The following is a 21,116-nucleotide window of genomic DNA, read 5'->3' as shown; positions in this document are numbered from 1 at the left end:
ATTAATGACCTTCAAGAAGTAGGCATGGCAGAGATTAAGTTAAATATTATCTTTCAAATCAACACATGAAACGTGTCGTGTCCGATGTATTGAAATTGTATTTTAAATTATTAAAGAACTAAAAAAATATATTATTTAAAATTTAAAGAGGCACGATTTTGTATTTTCCAGGCATACATTGTCCACAGCACATTCAACATGTTGACATAAGTTGTTATAAAACTGATACATATATCAAATATGACTTAAAATAAATTTGACTTTGTAATTTACAATTTCTTTGATGAGGAAATAACATATAAAAAACATATAAAAAAGTAGATGTTACATAATATTGCCCCATTAACATACATAAGACAATAAAACAAAAGAAAAATTGGCTGCCAATCTTGACATTTCAGAGATAAAAAAGGAACAGAGATGAGCTATCAAGGACTTTTAACAGGTGGCACAGAAAAATAAATATGTATCAGTGTCTCCTACATCAAAACAAGTCCAAACACTAGTATAAGCAGATACCTCTTTAAGCTGATTCAGTGATCATTTTTGACTTTTTTTAAAATCACAACATGAAAAAGGAGGGAGTTAAGAACTCATCAGTATGATGGAAAAAAAATGCTTTTTACTAAAATTCAAAGTTAAACTTTAGTTCATTTCAGAAAATGATCCTGGCTCATCCATGGATCTCTTTCTTTGACGTTTTGAAGCGATGCTAGGTGACTCCTCAGAGTTTCCAGAAGCACGTTTTCCTCCTCTCACTGGCACTGATGCTTTAGAGAAAACAGAAACCTGCTATTTTAAATTAATTCCAAAACAAGATAAATAAAGCAAATGGAAGACATACCAAGTTGTTTGTTAATCTTTTCTAGTTCCTCATCCATCGCATTCATCTGTATTTTTGCCTGGAGCATTTCATCCACCCATTTTGGGCAATGGTGATTAAGATCCTTTTCTGCTTTTTCTATTTCTTCCACTGCTGCACAGTACCGATGAAGCACATCTACCATGAAGAAAAAAATGAATAAACAAGTGTTCTATGCACAAATACATTTGAAGATCTGTATCTTAATATAACCAGTGCAGAATCCTGATTCTCATCATTGTCTGCCATTTTATTCTAGATTTGCTACTAGAAATCTATCTATTTCCTATCTATGACACAGTTTTGGGCCAATTTCAGCTGTGACGTCCTGCTTAACTCCAGATTTTATGCAGAGAAGTCTATTGTCGGATTAATGACTGCATTAACACCTGGCAGCTGCTATTCCTAAGTCCTATGGAAGAAACAAGATGAACCTATTGACAAATAGGTTCCTTACTGATTAATTAATGACAATAATAAATATTACATTTAACCAAACAATATTTTGACAACAGGATGAATAAAAATGCTGTAACATGAGACTGAAAGAGTCACCTATTTGTTTCTTCAGTTCTTCGTAACTGTCTGGTAGAGGAGCTCCAAAGACTTTCAGCTTGTCAATCGATGGCGCTCTATTCTGTGCACCTCCAAATTTGCCCTTGTTACTGACTCTTTCCCCTGTTCGGGTCAATATGGTGGGACACTGTATACGCTTGTCCACAAGCTGCAAAAGACAATGCATTTATCTGCTAAACAACCTCCTGCTGGTTAACATGGCAGAATCCTGTCAGCTGAAATCACTCACTGCCTTTCTGTAGTTGGTGGCGGAAAATAAGTCATCCATCACAATCGTGTCACCAAGGAGGTTCTTAAACACTGACAAAGAAAACAAGAGGAAAGCTTTCAGATATGTGACAGTTTACCCAAAACCCTACTGGAGTGAGAGAGTAATGTGGAAAATACACAAACAACAAACAGAGATACCTGGGCAAAATCTCAAAGTTGAAAAAACTGAAAAAAAACATCAGAGGTCATAAACACTAGAAACTTGAATCAGGAAGAAAGTAATCACCTGTTATCAGATTATTGCGATCACAACTCAGCTGTTTGTCACGATAAATCAGGTGTTTCCTGGCAAAGGTTGGGTTTCCAGAAGGTTTAAAAAGTTCTTGACGGTTTTGTATGTGTGGCAGGGGTCTATAAGACATGGTAGATCATAAAAATGAAATCCAAAAGAAGAAATTATAAATTTGCAATATTGCATAATGGGTCCTCATTGCCAACTTTGCAAAACAAAGGCACAAGAAGATGACTCTTTAACAATTTTAGAAACATTTCTAGATTTGATTTAACCAGTCATTTCAGGTCAGGTCATGATTTTCCCAGAAATCAACTAAAAATTATTTTTGCTGTAACTGATTTGAAGCTCTGTTGTCAATATTATTTGATCAAATATAATTGCAGATCAGAAAACAACTTTGTCCACAATAGGCAGCAGATGCTCGTCACAATATGTATACAGTGTTTTATTAATCAAAACAGCTTCATTGTTGGTTCCACTAATAAAAGTTGTCAACAATGTTGCATGTCAGTCTGCAGAGACTGGTATTTTTTCCAGACTTTGTCTCCCCCTTGTGGCAATAGAGCAAAAGCGATGCTAATGTATACCCTGTTTGTCTTCACAGGAATATACATGATTCAGTAAACACACAGGAAAAATAATTATAGTAAAATATTACTAAAACTTTTAAAAAGACTCAAAATGTAACTCTTACAATGAATCAAAAATGTTTATTCCAAGAAATTAAATTTTATTTATTTATTTATTTATTTTTTTGCATAATATTGTTCTACCTGTCTTGCTGTTGCACAAGAATACTATCAAGGGCCATGACCTGCTGATTGCCCTGTGTGTCTTCATAGAGTTTCTGAGCTGCTGCTGTCGTTGTGGTGATGACACAGTCCATGTCTCCCTGCAGGAGCCAGGAGATGACCCTTGCAACATTTTCATCAGCAACAAAGGCCAGTTCACCAACCTGCAATCAGCAAGACAAAGCCTGAAAAAAGGGACCTATAAAAGAATACTGCTTTGAAAGTTCTCGTCACCATTCCAAGAACGTCAGGCCTGCTGAATTCTCTATGAACGGAAAAGGTTCTTCTTGGCGTTTTCTCTATTCTTTGCACTTCAGATTTCTTCTGCTCTAGGCATTTTTTACTATCTTCAATCTGAAAAAGTTAAAAAATACATGAATGCCACCTCAAAAATAATAAATGACTGCAACCTAAAGAGAAAAATAAAAGTAAAAGTTCTCCAAAACGTACTGATAATCGGTGTTCTGTTTTTATGCCTCTTTCATTCAGCTCATTTCTGAGAGAAACTTCTTTCCTTGTTGAGACTTCGACATTTTCTAGAGTGAGAAGAGTATCTTAAGCTGTAAACTACACAGAAGCTGGAAACAAAAGTGATAAATGGGGCTGGGAGGAATGCTGACAACAATTTAGTTCAGAAAATTAAGAATCAATCCCAAGCCGAGATCTGAAACCAGAACCTCCTTCTGGCAAAGCAACAACGCTCAGCATGTAGCCCACATAGTGAAACAGTAAACTACAAATATCACTTACTTTTAAGAAAATCCTTTTTTTTACTAATTGTATCAAAGTTTTTATTGCATTTTTTAATAGCCTCAGTCAGTTCATCCTTCTTCTTCATCAGTTGAATTTTTTTTTGTTGGTTCTCAGCATCTGAAAGATCAACAGAAAGGCAAATTTCTTCAGGACAAAGAATATACACACCAAAAGTAGTTTTTTGTAAAAAAAAAAAAAAAAAAAAAAGAGCATTGAAATACTTCATTATACGTCTAGAGCAGTAAAGCAGGTTTCATTTTAAATCCAGCTGAGTATTTGTTTTGAATTTCTCATCTCAAGAAACTATAACTGTGATTACCTGATAAAGTTCATAGTGGAAACCGTTTCATCATCAACGTGGATCAGGGGCATAATTTTGGTGGCTGGATATTATAAACATTTTTGTGATCTTAACAAGTGCTTTTTCAAAAGACACTTGTCAAAACATATATGTGAATGTCAAAGCCCTTCCAATATAAATGATCTTATTTGACTGTTTTAGAAAGAATTAAAAAAGCTTTTGAAATGATTAGTCATAACCTTAAATGTGTTGAACTTTTAATTTGACCAGCCTTTTTATTTAAAAAATACATTTATTAAACCTATCCAATAATTTTTCCTTGATTGGATAAGTGGAAATTATTTGCATCTAGTTTCTTTATACAAATAAGAGCAAGCTTTATTACTATTTGCAAGCTAATAATCTACTACATATAACTATTATATAACATTATGAGAAATTGTTAGGAATGTACCAGTTTTAGACAAGCCAGTTTGTACAATGTACCGTTGTAAAAGTGGAAGGGCAGTTCAAAGGGACTCAGAGATGTGGGAGGATTTGTCACTTCTGGCTTGAAGTGGAGAATATATCTGCTTCCATTGTCACCAGGACTGTTCTCCATGATCGCTAAACTCTAAGGATGAGATGATATGCAGCTTTTTATAATGACAACAACCTTATAAAAATGATTTGTCCAGCATATATTACTCACATTGATGAGGGCACTTCCTTCTTTTAGCTTAATTGAAATGGTGTTAGTTTTTCCATCAAACAGAGGGAGGCTTCTGTTTCTTTCTTCTTCAGGACACTTTATTGAGATGAACACAGTTCCATTCAGGTTCTGCCCGGCTGAATTTCCAAACTGATCCTGGAGAAAAAAATAAAATAAAAAAATCAAACAAACTCACAGCTGTCAATTTGTCAGTTGCAAATTACAAATACAGCTTTAAAGAGAGTTAGAAATTCAAAGTTGTGAAGTGCAACAAGTAAATCTGAAGCCATAAGAGTACTTGAGCTCACTGTTATCTTCAAAGTCATGTTTTCAACCAAGATTCGATTGGCAATGTCTGTACAGTAGAAAACAACTGGAGTTTGTTGTTGATAGTCGGGTTCTAGTTTGATGGGTTCGTTGGCCACAACTGTTACACTGATCTATGAGACAGAAAACAATCCAGAGGTCAGCCAAGGATTTGAACTGAAGTTTTAAAACATGTAATTGAAAATAAATTTATTAAAGTGAACCTTGAGCGATCAGATCATGCCTTGAACGTATTAAAGGGTTAGTTCAGATTTCTGGTGTTCCTTCATCTGTATTAGATCAATGTCATTTCCTTGTGAAATTGCTAAAACCGAAATTAATTGGGGTTATGGAAGCTAACACTAAGTAAGATGTACATAATGGGCTTTGATTGACTTTTACAATTTAAATCAATTCGAACTGAAAATGGTCATATTAGTGGGACTAGTGATATTAATGATTTCAGCAGAATGGTTACATTAGGTGTTTCCTTGAATCAAACATTTCCTGTGTCTCTGCCTCATTAACTGATTTGTCAGATCACCCAATTGAGATTCTATAACAAATGTCAGATTTGTAAAGCTTAAGAACAGGCTATCTTTAGCACTGCTGGATGCTTTAAATTTTCAAAAGGCTTATTATTACAGATAATGTCATAAAACCACAAAAAGCCTGAACTAACCCTTTAAATACACGAACAAACACAATAAAAATGATTAAGGCATGTGATGACAAACTATTTATGCTTTTTGACTTTAAACTGTTGATTAAGTTCAAACCAACCTGACAGCTAAGATGATCATCTGTTTTGTTGGTTTGTAGAGAAAACTCTACAGTGTACTCCCCAACACACGTTGGGATTTCTTCTTCTCTGTAGAAAAATACAAATGCAATTTTCTCACTTTATAGAACAGTTTTGTGATATTTCTTTTACACTTTAGGTTCACTATTTAGCTTACTTGATACTGAAAACTGCCTGTTTTGAAATCATGTCCTAGTTTCAAATTTATTGTAAATACATAAGAGGTATCAACTGTCAAATTTGGCAATTAAGAAAGAAAACCAATTAAAACATAGGTCAAAAACAAATTATGTGTAAAGTACATCACCTGAATTCATAACAGTCCTTCCTCTCATTTTCAACAGGTGTTTTGTATTTTAGATCAGTGACCTGCATGAGGGCGAAAGAAGAGCAATATTAAATTAATATTAGACACACTGAGAACAGTCTCTTTTGATGATATCTAGTCGTTTACCATTGTAGGACGCATTGATGGTGGTCCCTCCCATAGCAACATGGACAGATCTGCACGTTTAAAAGCTGTCATCGGACTCCCTTCTTCAGAAATCACTGTCACTGAGAAAACTGAAACATATACACAGCTCACCTAAATTTCCTGCACTGTTAAAATAACAAATAAAAAAAGAGATTGCCAAGGACTTAGAAATACAAACCTGGAAATTTGCCTCCAGCAAAAAACTTGGCATTTTTGTCAAAGTCCACTGAGAGTCTAACAGGTTTGTTGGGATCAGGGAGGAGAGTGAGGTTCACTGATGGACCAGCAATGGATTTACCATTTATGTAACCTTTAAACTCCAGCGCATAACACCCTCTAGTGGACAAAAAAAAAGTAAAAACAGTTGGACTTGTGATGAACAGTGATTCTATTCAAATTCAAAGGTGTGGGAAAACTTTAATGAAATAATCTGACATATTTAGATTGAAGACATTAAGTTATGACCAGTCTTTATTAAAGACAAGGAGCTCATTATGGACACAGCTTGTAATCAAAGCTGGGTTTGCAAGTGGAAACTGGATTTAATACATCAAATCCAATTGTCTAAGTTTCCATTTAATTCCACCTTCACCTCAAACTATAAAAAACCCATTGAGAGTTTACGACAGGGGTTCTGGAAATGACAGCAGCACAGAAACTGTTTTGTGAATAATTTCAAACGTTAACACTTGCAGTAATAGTAAGATCAGGTTTTGTCTGCAAGGAGAGACATACAATACATTTCTAAATCATTCAAAAACTCACTAGGAGGAAGCAAGCATGTACACATTATGACAAGAAACCAGTAGCGACATAAAAGTAGCAGAATCATTTTCTTGACTTAAAAAGGCCAGAATTTCAAATTAAAGTCTAGTTTTTATTTCAGTTTATTCAGCAGTTACTGAATGTTTAGTTTAAATGTTAGAGCTTTATCATTTAGAATACCATATTTGTACTGAGACAAGCTTAATATAACATATCTGCTATTTATAAAGTCCAGTAGGATTTGAAAATACTACAAGTTTAGATTTTTCTGCATTTGAAACAAGTTAACAAATGTGGTATAAGATGTGTTTATAAGACTTACATTGATCCTTCTACACAATTAACTTTGATACAGGTCTTCTCTTCTGTGTCCACGGGAGGTAAAACCTCTGTTGTCAACTGATACAAACAGATTTTATTACATTGATTAAAAACAGCAGAGCGCTCTATTTATGGATTTTCAGTTTATGCTACTGCAGGTAGCTTAATGTCTTTAAGAACATCTTTTCAAACTAACTTTTAGTGTCACAGGAGAAGGTTTTATCTCAACATGCATGTTCTTGTCTGGAGAAGGATTCCCCCACTCATCACACAGCTGGAGAAGGAATGGTGTGGGAATATCATGACCATTCAAAACCTGCAAGGGCTAAGTGACACAAAAACAACAAAATAGTTATACGTTTGTGGTAGCTGCTCATTTTCTGTTTAAAATCTTGTGGTGGAGGCTGTTTATCTAAGCCGTAAACAGGTGAAAGTCTTGGCATACCCTGGACAGACACTAGTTTATTGTAGGACCAACACAAAGAAATGTGATGATGTTCTGCTATAACATAAAATCTAGGTGGTTAGTTAAAGTTGGATGGAGAGTAAGGAGTTTCACACACCAAAGCACATCTCAATGTTTTCTGCAACAGACAGAAATTCACTACACTCATGTTCAGTCAACATCAAAAGAGAAGATTTTTTTCAAAGCAAACAAAAAAACTATTAACCATTATTTTCTAATTCTTTACCTTCTCCAGTCTGCTGACCAGTTTAATTTGGGAAGGAACTCCTGCTGTCACTTCAAGGACAACATTTTTCTTATAATCTTTGTAGCGGAAGCAAATCACTCTGGGTCCAGGAGACCCTGAGTCGAAACGGACTCCTATCGCCACAACACAACTGCAGCTCTCCTAAAAACAGTGAGGGGCTTTATTAACGTCACATTTACAGAAAATATTAACACATTAATTGAGGACAGTTATTTCAGAAAAAAATTACATACTTTATCTGTTTAAATTCATCATTATAACAGTTGATTGAATAATTGAGAGGAAATCCTTTATCAAAAATAGTCCTGTTAACACCCAGGACTAGTCTATGTGATTTTTATAACCACCTGGCTTGGTGTTTTGATCTGATCTGGTTCTCTTTGTGAACTGCTTCCTTCTATTTTATTGTAGCTAAACCATAAGGACATCCATGCAGCCATACAGAACAAAAACACATAACTAAGGGACAAATTAAATAAAGAGAGAGAGAGCAATCTAAGAAACATATAACACTAAGAACACTATGCCAAGCATGATAGTGGTAGGGTCATGTTGTGGGGCTCAGTTTGGTTCTCCACCACAAAAATGATCTCAAGTATTTAAAAAATTCGTTCTGATTCTGATTGTACCATTAAGGCCGTATGTTTACTTTAATTTTGTAAAACCCTGGTTTGAATTTTAATTCAAGTATCTGTGTTCTTACTTTCCATTTGAAGTCAATACTTGATTTGTCAAGACCTTCGGCTTCTGCAGAAAAGGATTTCCCACAGGTGGAGGTCAACTTCTTGGTTACATTAAAATACTGGTCCACAAGTTCCAACTCTGTGTGAAAGGAGAAAGAAATAAAGTCACAAAAAGTGAAGATTTTTGTAAATCTAATTTTTTTAAATGATTAGGTTTAAGCTTACTGATGTCTCCAGATAAGGTTTCACCAAGTTTCAGAATGCTTTGAGGCAGAGTTGCCTTTAGCTCTGCTGGTTCATCAGGACAAGGTCTATAAAACAAAATAAGTATGTAGATTTGAAAAAAATCTAACATAAATTTAGGGGAAAAGCTGGACTATTTTAAAAGTACAAAGTACTCACATCCAATTGATAAATGCAACAAATACCTACTATAAGAATACTCTGCTAATTACACTCTCAGTATTAAGAGAATGCACCAATTGGCAATGGAATTGTGATTCTGATTTAATAGGAATGTACACATGCCTCAGCAGGTCTTCACAACTTGATCATAAAAAATAAATTTAGGCTCAATAAAACTAAGTTGGAAACACAATCTTTGAGAACATTAGGATAGGTCCATAGACTATACAAAACATGTTAGTTATATTTTTTGCACAAAGTCATTCTTAAATAATGAAATTTAGTCTGGTCAGTTCTACATATTTTGAGCTCTTTCAGAATGAGGAGTTTTAGGGACTTTTGTCATTTTAAATTAAAATGAGCTGCTGCTGGCCAAGGCCCCAAACTCAAAATTTACATTTGGACGTGAAAATGGCTGCAAACAGATGCACAATTAGCAGGAGAAGAGCCTCCAGCACAACCAACAACATTACAGAAAATGGTTTCTGGATGGTAAGTCAACAACAAAGCACTTGTTTTTTCCAGCATCCATTGTAGAGCAAGGTGGTGCTTGGCTGGAGTTGTTATGTGAGGGGCTTTGCTTTCTGATTAAGAGGTTTTTGAAATGGCTCCTTTTCCAGACACCAAAAACCATGAACTTATTGCCAAAAACAAGCTGGGTGAGGTTTTAAAGCACTGGAACTGTTTGTAGAAGCAGTAGAGACCCAAATGGAGGTACAAAAATGTGCAAAATATGAATTTTGCATAATACGCCTCCTTTAACATCCCCAAAATACTCTCTAAAATATACATACACTTAGCAGGAACAATATCAACTTACATTCTCCTCAATATAGTTCGTAAAAGCCTGGAAGTTCTTTCAGAAACAACATCACAACCATAGAGTTGAGCTTACACAATTTTGAAGCAGAAAGACACATTTTTCTTTTCCTGGTAGGAGACCTGGTAGAAGTGTTCTTCATCCACATGGGTGGGAATCTGTAGATCTGGTAGCCTGCCATTTATCAGATCTTTCTGATTAAAATCTGTTCCCCATGTGACCTTAAACAGACAGAAAGCATAGATTCAACAATAGAGCACAGAAAGACACAAAAAAGAAGTGGCCTTAAGAATAACAATATAAGCAATCTATTAACACACCTGAATATTGGAGGCAATTTCAGGAGTGATTGGGAACTCTCTTCCAGCCTCATCATACAGCTTATAAAACAACTTTTTCAGCACTGCTCCGGCTCTCCACGTTATCATTTCATTGTTCTTCAACACCAGCTCTTCCTCGCCCTGGGAGAAAAGCTCCATCCGCGAGATCTGCTTGCTGGGCATAACAATCAGCTCTCTAGTCTCTGGTGCAACCTGCTTCTGACTCTAACAGGAAGCAGAGAAAAAGATGAAAATACTCTGAAACTGAGAGTGTACTGCTGGAATATTTGTCTCCTTAACTTACAGGTATTTCAAATCTAGCTTTAAGTTTTTGCTGCTCTCCATTGATAATTTTTTGCTTTACAGGCTTTGTCACAAGCTCAGCTTTTCCTGCGCTGCAGTCTTTCAACACCAAAGGGAACCCAGGAATCTGAAAAGCAAGACAAACAGCAAACATAAATCTAAAGCTGAAGAATTTCTGTAACCTTTATGGTTGTCAGAATATGTCCATACCTGGCACTGAACTTTCAGTCTGGGGATGCAAGTGATGTTCCCAGCCTCATCATGGACTTCAATCTTAAAACTCACCGGGTTTCCATTCTCCACTTCCACTGGGTTTGTTTTTGACTTCACAAAAAGTGAATGGGGATTTCCTAAAATTTTAATATTCAATTGAACCATTGATTCATTCTTTGACAGAAAAGATAAAGCACTGTAGAGGGAGTGCAAACAGAAATCTCTGTGGGAATTATGTGTTTCTGAGAATTACTGTTTCCTTTATTTATGGAGCAAGATCTTTTTATCTAAGGACACAAACAGTGTAGCAAGACTAAAGAAGGTGAAGTAATGCAGGGAGACTATGAATTATTAGCAAAAGCAGTCTTACCAGGATGAAGAGGGATTTTCACAGTCTGCGTATCATGTTTAAGCCCAGGCAATGTCACTTTCAGGTCATAAATCTGAAGAAAATATATAATATTATTACTTTACCAAAAAATACACAACTGAGACAATTGTTTTAAACACATCAGATTATGTCTTCTTGGGATGCACAACATTAGACAAACATGCAATGGCGATAATATTGTAAATACTGCAGGAGTGATGTCAGTTCAAAAAAAGTCACATTTGTAACTTTCCTTGTTTCTCATCTGATATTACATTCCTTTCTTTCTCTGTAACCTTTTGAACCGTCACTGTGTTGGGGTGTGATAATTTATTGCAGTGAGGTCCACCCAACAAGCTAATTACCTTGACTGAGGCAGAGTTTGGGACTTTTCCCTTGACTTTGACACCTCGGATGGTTAACAAGACCGCACTGTAAGTTGTCGTCTCATAACTCAGTTCCAGACCGCTAAAGGATGAAGTGATGACAAAGTGACAGAATAAAAAAATAAATACTGAATGCACTAATAAACAAAATACTGATTAATGACCCACCTGCTTTGAAGAGTAGGTTTGTAATTGGGAGGTATTGTTGGATGGTCATAACAGTCTTTCATGTGCAGAGGAATGTCAAATGGCACTCCCACACGTAAAGAGGAACTAAACTCTCCAATAGAAAAGCTCTCTGCGATTCCCTCTAAAGGGACAAAAATGACTTAGATGTAAATCTGAAGGAAACCAAAAGTTAGTCTCTTATAAATTAGCAGTACAAATTAATTTTACCTTTGACTCTAAACTCTTGCTTGTATCTTGGAAGCTCTCTGCCACCGTAGACTGTGGTAATGTCATTTAACACAGCATTTAGAGTCAGTGTGTACTTCCCCAAACTGCGCAAGTTTCCTGCAGAGCATAGGAGTCATTAGTAATCTTTGAGTAAAAAAAAATTAATAAAAATTGGTGTCTTGTGTTATCAATAATATAAAACTGAAAAACCAAACAAACCAATTGTTGTGAAAAAATGTCCTTTCTTAGTGATATAGGGGGCAGTAAGAAAAAGAACCTCGTCTTCTGTAGCACCTGTGCATAAAAACAAACAATGGTTTATTCTCTGAATAAGATACAGAGAAAATGCTTAACATAACCACACTTCTCACAATTTTTTTTCCCACAAAACTTTTCTCCATCCCTCTCTCCCTTTCCTCTCATCTCTCCTTCTCTTACTCCCTCACTCCGGTAGGGCTTAACTCAAATTACTTGGGTTCCCACTTTCATAGAGAGAAGTATAAAACCGAACTTACAAACTGAAGATATTCAAGCTGAGCTAAGGGAAAGTTAAAGGCTCAGCAGTGTCATTGCTTTTTGTCTTTAAAACTCTACAGCATAGAAAACTTTGTTTTAATAAAGGAACTGATTTAGCGTCAAATGTAGTGAAATGGAATATTATTTTCTATTATAAATTCACATAGTCCTACCATTAAACACCACCTTGAGTGAAACATTCAGCTGTATCACGTGGGTCCCTGTCTGAATCCTTGATGAAATGGAATCTCCATCACTGTTTAGAATTTCAACTTTAATAGGTCCTGAGAAGAAGTTTCACAAATGAAGATGAATATACATGACTTTTTAGGACAAATTAAAAATTATGTTTTCTGTTTAATATGTTGCGGGAAAAAAAAAACATGCATGCGGATACCACAACATTTTACCTATTGGCGTGCCAGCAGGCAAGACAGCATTTTCAAGCAAGTCATTGTCCTCTGGCCATTCAACTTTTAGGCAATCTGGGAGCCTGGAAAAAAGAAATGATTTTTTAAGGAAGAATTTTGTGAACTTGGGAAGGCTGCACCCTATTAAGACAAGAAAAAGTATAAAGAAATAACATAAATACATTTTTGTTTCAATAAAATAAATTCCATACAAAAAAGAATCCACTTTGGAAAAGTAAAATTTGCTCTAGTTTTTGCCTTACTTCTTCCTTTCATTCTCAATGTGTTTTTTGATGCTTTCATCTGTGGCAGTCCTGTCGATCTTAGCAATGGGTATGACCTTGGTGATCTCTTCATAAAGTCCTTCAGGCTCCTATAAATTAGATTTTTAAAACGTTAACATCTTGAAAATAAGTTCAAGCAAGTTACAAAACCGATTTGCAAAACTGTCTGAATTATTTCTCTTTGTGCTGAGGTTCATGTTGAGGACTATTCCATATACACATAAATTAAATTGAAAATAATTTTACTAATCAGACCAAATTTATCTGTAGAATGTACTCCAAACCCCTGAATTTAGATCCTTTCAGAAAAATACGTTGAATCAACTGACTTAGTTAAACCAGCTGTGGAAGAAGGAATGGAAAATATTTTGGCAAACTATTAGGATATGAAGGATGCCACAAAATATAAGGTGAAAAGACAATTCTCTCTCACACGCTCACTCGCATTATGTTATTATTATGTTACTTCTTCTGCTCTCTTTGGTTTTTCTCTCAATAGAAGTTACATTTCAGTACTTGTGGACTACTGCTTCTTTGTTTTTATCTGCTCTGTTTTCCCCTGGTCTTAACAAATGGCCACTCATACTGAACAAGATCATGTTGGAGGTTTTTCTTGTTGATAGGAAGTATGCCAACTGCTGTCAGGAGGATGGATTGCAATAAAGTAAATGAATGCCCCCTCTATCAGCATGGTTTTCTTAGAAAGGAAAGTTTCAGTAAAATGAATTTGACTGCATTTTATCTGTTTGACTGACTGGATTGATAAAAAAATATGTTTCTTTACATAATGTTATCTGTTTGTCTTGCAATGTGCTCAGCGTGACATTTGCTTATTTAAACCCCATAAATAAACATATTGAATCGAAATATCTATCCATGATGGGTGCATCTGTGTACTTCAGTCAGTAAGTCTCATAAAAAGAGTTGATTATTTCCTTACACGTTTGATTTCCACTTCTCCGCCTGTGGCAAACACGTCTCCTTTATGCTCTCCATACAGAAAGAATTTTAACACTGTACCATAAATATTTTGTGGTGCCTTCTGAAACTTTACCTGCATGGAAAAAAAATGTTACAATGAAGAACATAAATGAGTCTATTCTTTACATTACTATTCTATGAAATTTAGGAAGCACTTACAATGTCCCCTGCATTGTATCTTCTGCCATGTTGCTCGATAGAGGAGAAAACTGCCCAGGGATGTTGCTTTTTCTTGGTCTCCACTTCTGGTCGTGTCACAGTTTCTTTGTAGTCAATAAACTTCACCTGTTTGTCGAGCGTCTCGTGACAGTTTTGAAGCCACTGTGTAAACTGTTTCTGAATGTCCCCTCTTCTTGGGGATTTCTGTGAAACATTCAGAAACAATCGTTCACTTGAATGAATGGTAAAAATATGTTTCTGCTATGAAATAGTATGACAATAATGCAGATGGTTGCCTGAATAGGACAAGCGGGGGTGAAATGTGTGTCCGGTTTCTCCAACTGCTTCTCCAGTTCCATGAATTTCAGCTTGGTTGCACTGACGCGAAATTTGCCATCAGTGAAAAGCACCCCAGAAAAGCGGCTATAGCACTCCGCTGGTAATCTTGAGCCTTTCTTTTGGCACCAGCCAAATCTGGAACACAAAAATAAAATCAAAACACAATTATAAAAAAACAAAACAGAATAATAACTTGATACATTTATCCCCAAATATGGAGGGTTAGAAGTGACAAAATTAAATGAATAAATAAATCACTAGATTATTAAATAAATGTACCATGAAATAAATAAATACTGAATAAAAAGTGTAAACAATCTGTTAAGTAGACTATTAATTCATTAAATATGTCATTAAAAAATGCATATATTCTTGCAGTGTTACCATGGAATAATTTTACCTATCAAGCTCAATTAACATTTTCATTCTTGATCATTGGGATTTTTCTTCAGTGTTTAGATAATATGTTCTCTAATGTGGATTGATTTATATCTCAAATAGATATATATCTCAGTGAGAAATATTTAAAATGTAATGGTATTGTATCCCGATAACATGTATTTGCTATAGACTGATAAACATAAATTTAACATTTTTACTAATTATTTATATAAAAGGATTATTTAATACAACCAAGAAAACTGCAAATTCATTTTCTGCAAAACTTTAACCTGTAACATTTGCAAACCCTAAACTTTCCTGAATCCGAATTAGATTATGGTCATTTAATTATGCTAAGTCCTTATTGTGGTGTCCATTTATGATTTGTTCCTAATTTTTTAAAGATCATGTTTAGTTTTTATGAATGATTTTATTTTATTTTTTATTCCGAACCAAAGTAAAGTGATCCATTTTGTTCTGCTGAAGCTGTTGTCATGACGTTAATCAAATATCAAAACCCTTTTAGCCACAAGTCAATAAACTGCTGTATATACCCCAGTGTGGAAATTATTTAGAAACATAGTATGAAAAATGAAAATCATTCCCATAACAAATAAAAACTCACCCAGGAATGGTGGTGTAAGGGATGAGCCGTCCATTCCAGAAACACTCAAAAATGTCCCTCCTTCCTCTTGCCTGACCTGTGTCTCCAGACTCCCTTTCATTATTATCATCATCCTCACCAGGCGCTAAAACAAAAAACAATATCCTCTTGAGATGTGTTTTCCTCAAGTGAATTATCGACCATGTTACATGTGGATACCTTGATTGACATATGGATCTTCAGGGTAGGTCTCCCTGTCATAGAGGAACGGATGATATCGAAGGACACCCTCCACAATACCGTTGTCTGGAGTGGTGGCCCTGAACTCAAATGTGTCTTTGGCTGCATTTATGAATAGAGTCTGCATGTCGTCTTTCACTTGTCTGAGATTAATCTTTTGTGGGTTTTTGGAAGCACACAAAGTCACCTGATGAATTTAAAGAAAATGGAACATTAAAATGTTTTAAAGACATACAGAAGTTGTCAAACCAGGTAAGAATTACTGTGATCAAACTTACAAGAATGTCAATTCTTGGGAGGTTGTCTGATTTTTGAGAGATGTCTGTTTTGCAGTTTCCATTGACCCCATGAATGTAGTAATGATAAATGTGACTGAAACCCATAAAAAAAGAAAGATTATGACTATTACTCACCCACCTTTTCATCAGGTGGATGAGTAAACTCACGCTAGCTCTCTGGTCCACTCCTTAAAGTTATTTTTCAGGTAATCGATGTGCTCCTGAAAGATTCCTGTGATCACAACCACAGTGAAGCTCTTTTTCCCAGTTTCTTCAGCGATGATGGTATGAAGAAATTGCTCATCATCAGTTATGTGTGAGAAGTCACCAGGCTGCCACAGAAGGAGAAGTTGTCCTGTTCACCTCAACATTTCCAGAGTAAATTTTTTTTAATTTGAAAAAGTAAAAGCTCTCACCATCCTGTGTAGAATTTTGCTTCTGTAAACGTCCTCGTTGTTCTGCTCCTTTTTCTGGAATTCGTCCTTTGATAGAACCAGCTCATGAACATCTGGAGAGCCTGTAGGTCTGCTGATCATCTGTTAATTGTAAAACATGTATACTTCTTTTCTTAGACATGTGTATTTTTCTGAATAAAAAAACCTGAACTTTTCACTCCAATTCATTTTATATAAAAATCTACAACAAAATAATTGTTACTTCCACATCTGTAATTCTTTTAATGGAAATTTAATACAACAATCTTTCTAGCTTGTAATTTATTTGGAAGGTGTATTTCCTCACATGCATTTGTATGTTTCAATATATAAAAATGGAAGGGATTTCCCCAACTCCTCACCTGAAATGACTTTAAAATGCTAATGGACTTACTCTGACAGCATTCCCCATGTGGAAAACCGCTCGTTTTCCTCCAACTCCAAAAAAGGAAATGTCACTGTTGAGACTGCGAGGTACATGATCAGGATGAACATATCCCTCTCCTTCACTAAATTCCACCATAAATGAGATGAAGTAAAACATGAGTAATATATCAGGGTTCTTAAACAGATTAATGAAAAGCTTATTTTTTAAGAAGGTTTTTCAAAACAACAACAAAAAATACAACCTTTCAAATGTGCCGTTTTCCCTTGTGAACTTAGAGAGTCTGTAAATGGCCCAGTTATTGAGCTGCTTGAAGGTCATCCCACACCCATTATCCAAGACAATGACAGCAGGTTTCCCAAATGTTTTGTTGAAAATCTGTCCAGAAAGGAAAGGAAAAAACCCTACAAGTTATGCAGAATTATTAAAACAGAATTCAGGGGTTTCTACTTTGGTTAATACACAACTTATTGTGCCTAGCAAGTTTTCATTCATACAAAACATGTACACATTTTGTCTCAATATAACCACACACTACTGGGTGTCATGTTGGGATTTTAGATGGGGCTACAAAGTAATTCATAATTGTGCGGTGGAAGGAAAATTGATACATAATATTCCAGATTTTTGCAAATAAATGCTTAAAATCATGACGCTGCTTTAATCTAGCACCCTAAAATAATAGTAAAATTCTAAAAGTCAAAAGCAGAACCAACCAGCCTTATCTCTATACTCTTGACTTCAGTGTTTTTTGCTGTGGCTGAAAGAGCATTGTCCACCAGCTCAGCAAGAGCGCAGGCTGAAAAAAAAAAGACACAGCCACTAAATGGTTAAGGTTATAAGCTGAATTTTCTGTTCCCAAATTATGAGCACCTCTTTGACTACATCAATACCCACGCAGTGATTTCTGGCCCTCAATAAAGTACTCATTTGTCCCACTTTCAATCAGTGTGTTGTAGTGAGGAACAAAATTGATCTCTTCCTCGATTGAAGCTGGCAGGACTTGGTCCATTTTTCGCAGCAGATAGAGGGTTGTGCCATCTTTCAGTTTTTCTGAAATGAGTGAAAGAATAATATTCCATGTTCTAATTAGTGTCTTCCTCCATTTCATAAACTTGAACAGGTTTACTTACCAAATTTATCAGCATCCACTATTATTCTGTCAGTTGTGGTCAACACAAATGAATCATTTGAAGGGACAGAAAATTCCTGTTGGGACAAAAAAAAAAAAAGATATAAGATCCAGTTAAAGAATTTTGGAGAACAGACGCTGATGTGGGATGAAAACTCCTGGCCATTTATTTGGGTTGAGGTCAGTGGTGCTCACTCAGGGAACAGGAACATGATAGAAAGTCCTGCTTTTATTATTTAAATGCATGGAGAATACTTTGTGTAATTCATGCAATTTTTATATTAACTTATGAGTTATATGTGGAGCATATAAATACACAGCAAATTTTAAGTTTTCAATTTTATAAAGAATGGAGAGGTCTGTAATTTTCATTGTAGGTACACCTTGACAGTGAGATAATTAGGATTCTAAAATGCTAATTCATTATTCTAAAAATCATAAATAATGAATTTATGGACTTTTTTCTGTTCCTTTTCTCACTGTTGATGTGCATTTATTATAAAATGCTACCCTAAGTGTATACTTATAATATTTTAGTGCTGACATTTAGCATTAAAACAAATATCACTCTTTTAAAGTTGACAACAGTACTTATAAAATATAAGTTTAAAAGTGTTAGAGCTTTTTTTAAACCCATATTCTAAAAAGGTGAAAAAGGTGAAAACACAGTGTGACACTTAAACTTTATATGTCTTTACTGTGAGTTTGTCTAAAAACGCCACAGTTCAAGCTTGTCATGACCTGAATTACTAGAATGGCGCCAAGGCAAGTATCTGCATGCATCAACGATTTCTCTTAAAAAAAAAAAAAAACGTAAAAATACTGAGTTCAGATCTTAAAACAATGAATTAAAAGCTCCTTTAACTGTTAAATAGTAATTTCACACCAAAATGATTCTAGTGTAAGTAGAAGTGCCAAGTCAGTCTTTCAATTCCCCTCAAGAGATTTTCAATTGCATTCATATTTTAGCAAATGGCTCCTCCCAAAATAATTATTACTATTATTACCTTTTGAACAACTTGAAAAAAGCCTTTGAAGTCCAAACAGCTGGTTTTCAAAGTTTTCTTGATGATCTTTTCACAGCGGCAGTCGTTCACTTGGATCATCTTGTCTTCCTTACTGCATTGAGACTGCAAGAGCGGTAAAACTGTGTGATGTTTAGAGATTGGCCTTAATGCAAAGTTGAAGAAAACATAAAAACTTATTTATTCTCTACTCTGTTCCAAAGCATATTATTGATCAAATCCCGGTGGAGATTAAACTATTTTCTATCTGGCTTCGAGCATGTAGTATCTCCATTAAGAAATGCCCATTTCCTGATTCAGAGATTGTTGTTAATAAAGTCCTGCTGTTAGAATCCACCCACTAAACATAGAAACACCTACTGTAATTGAGAGACACCCACCTGGGATGTGCAGAGAGCTCTTCTTTCTGCTGTCTGTAGGTTTCAAGTCTTTTCTGTGCTTCGTAATAACATGGAGCTTTAGCTGACTGCAATGACTTTGGCTCATACAAGATAGAGGAAGGAGATCACAGCTGGTTAGATATCAGTGGGAAGCATGTTTAGTACAAGGAAATGACAAACTTGAAAACAAGAAAAATTCTTACTTGTCTGACAAAATTGATCACTTCCCATTTTGCATCTTACTTGGTTGCAAGCTTTTCCCTTTTGTTAATAATACAGCAATGGCCCAAATCTATGGTTTTTCTTGTATCTTTATATTTTAACAACTTTTCTGTTTGTTTCAGATTTATCTTTCATTTCTGATCTTTCTTTACACATTCAAGCACTTTTTTTTTACTTGCTATAAATCTTTGGCTCGGATTTTACGTCAGGGGTGGAGTATCTGCTATCAAGGGTGTGGAATCGTGATTGGCAGCATGCCCCGCATGGCTGAAGTGTCTGCTCCTATCATGTCGCGTTAAAGAAACATGGGACGTTTGATCACCTTTTTGGCCAAGCTTCAGATTTTATACAAGTTGAATTTTCATAGCTGTTTCATTTTAAAAAATTATTCTAATCTTTATTAGCAGGGGACAGAAGAGGATGAAAGTATTTAATTTCTTTTCTTCATAAATGATCGTCACCTGAATGTGGTCTTAAAGTAACTGATGTGGCATTGGGCTGTTTTTTGAGTGTAACGTAAGGTTAGCATTACACCGATTTATCATTTTTTATCCCATCTTGGAGTATCAGTGGACATTTCATCTCTTGGCAGTTGAAATGGGGCCCATTCTCTCCTGCCATTTGTACATTTTTGCGGTAAAAATAAAAACACTACATCTTTGTGAGCTCGCCCTCCCATGTGGACCAACTTCCATAAGTGAGGTACTTTAGCTTATTAGAGCCAATTGTTGGCTGCCTGGAAACCACCGAGATGATTTCAGATGACTGTGAAACATGTAACCGCTTCTTTAAACTTCAACACTAAAATGTTTCCTCACTAACTGACTTCTTGCTAACTTTAATGTGCATTGATTACTACAAAGGCAATGTCATTTTTACTACAGTGTGAATGCATTTAGACTGTACACCGAGGCTGCTGGGCTAAAAACACCTTGGGATTGTTTCTTGCCTTGTGCTTTAGTCATCAAAGTGTATTCACAACTTGTCATAGTTTGGTACCTAGAAATATATTAAAAACAATGCTGTGTACATTAAACATTGAAAATGATGTTGGTTGGAATAAGAATATTTGTAAGTTGTCTTGTGGTTTTTTTTTCCTGAAATATAACTGTATTCTGTGCCATAAAAATCAATTTCTGATCTGATACTAATAATGGATACTACTAATGGATTTGTACCTGCTGCCCAAGCAAGAAATAACTTTAAATGGCACTTTCTTAAGGGATATTTTGGCATTGGTAATCTCCAGACGTTGTGGGATCTGTTAAAACAAAGCAAAAGTTTGGAATATTTTGTCATCTTTTAAGTTAAACTTGATTTCTTTTTCTCCTCTTGTTCAGATTTTTTTTTCAAATGCCAAGACTTTAGATTAAATAAAAGGTAATCCAACCAGTGATGGAAAAAAAACTATTTAAATGTGAAAATTTTAAAAATCTGAAACAAATGCTGTACATGCAATCAGTTCACGAAAATCTAGTTCACCCACTCAAAATCCCATTTATTTGGGAAGTGCTCACATGTCAATATTTCTACTGTATTTAATTTTGTGTTGGTTTTTATATCAGCAGTTTCCTCAAATAATAATTAGG

General features: G+C 35.2%; 1 protein-coding gene across 1 annotated transcript; it reads right to left on the bottom strand.

The window, feature by feature from the left end:
• Positions 1-34: 34 nt before the first annotated feature.
• Positions 35-19,230, bottom strand: LOC116711878 (structural maintenance of chromosomes flexible hinge domain-containing protein 1-like). Its single transcript, XM_032551465.1, has 47 exons — positions 18,908-19,230; positions 17,902-17,977; positions 17,666-17,821; positions 17,485-17,567; positions 17,013-17,146; positions 16,778-16,892; positions 16,366-16,485; positions 16,118-16,281; positions 15,950-16,043; positions 15,651-15,858; positions 15,453-15,576; positions 14,404-14,581; positions 14,108-14,311; positions 13,908-14,021; positions 12,947-13,056; positions 12,684-12,766; positions 12,447-12,557; positions 11,977-12,051; positions 11,758-11,874; positions 11,530-11,671; positions 11,341-11,443; positions 10,976-11,048; positions 10,603-10,742; positions 10,394-10,519; positions 10,090-10,314; positions 9,845-9,990; positions 8,770-8,855; positions 8,565-8,683; positions 7,841-8,002; positions 7,345-7,473; positions 7,150-7,226; positions 6,241-6,398; positions 6,042-6,151; positions 5,895-5,956; positions 5,569-5,656; positions 4,788-4,919; positions 4,480-4,635; positions 4,275-4,401; positions 3,485-3,604; positions 3,185-3,270; positions 2,969-3,088; positions 2,717-2,898; positions 1,935-2,059; positions 1,668-1,738; positions 1,418-1,586; positions 845-1,000; positions 35-770 (listed from the first exon to the last, which is right to left on the bottom strand). Exons 1-47 carry the CDS (start codon positions 19,004-19,006, stop codon positions 646-648), a joined length of 5,880 nt encoding a protein of 1,959 aa, XP_032407356.1. The 5' UTR covers positions 19,007-19,230; the 3' UTR covers positions 35-645.
• Positions 19,231-21,116: the final 1,886 nt, after the last annotated feature.

The sequence above is a fragment of the Xiphophorus hellerii genome, chromosome 21 (assembly GCF_003331165.1).
Source record: "Xiphophorus hellerii strain 12219 chromosome 21, Xiphophorus_hellerii-4.1, whole genome shotgun sequence".
Classification (NCBI taxonomy): domain Eukaryota; kingdom Metazoa; phylum Chordata; class Actinopteri; order Cyprinodontiformes; family Poeciliidae; genus Xiphophorus; species Xiphophorus hellerii.
Note: the sequence above shows the minus strand (reverse complement) of the source record. Positions and strands in the feature narration are given on the sequence as shown.

What these genes read in the sequence shown, in the direction of transcription:
- LOC116711878 (XM_032551465.1), bottom strand. Translation starts at nt 19,006, where the DNA reads ATGATCCAAGTGAACGACTGCCGCTGTGAAAAGATCATCAAGAAAACT. An exon ending in TCCCAAGAATTGACATTCTT is followed by an intron (nt 15,859 to 15,949) that starts GTAAGTTTGATC and finishes TAAATTCATCAG; the next exon opens with GTGACTTTGTGTGCTTCCAA. An exon ending in CAAACTCTGCCTCAGTCAAG is followed by an intron (nt 11,049 to 11,340) that starts GTAATTAGCTTG and finishes TATTTTCTTCAG; the next exon opens with ATTTATGACCTGAAAGTGAC.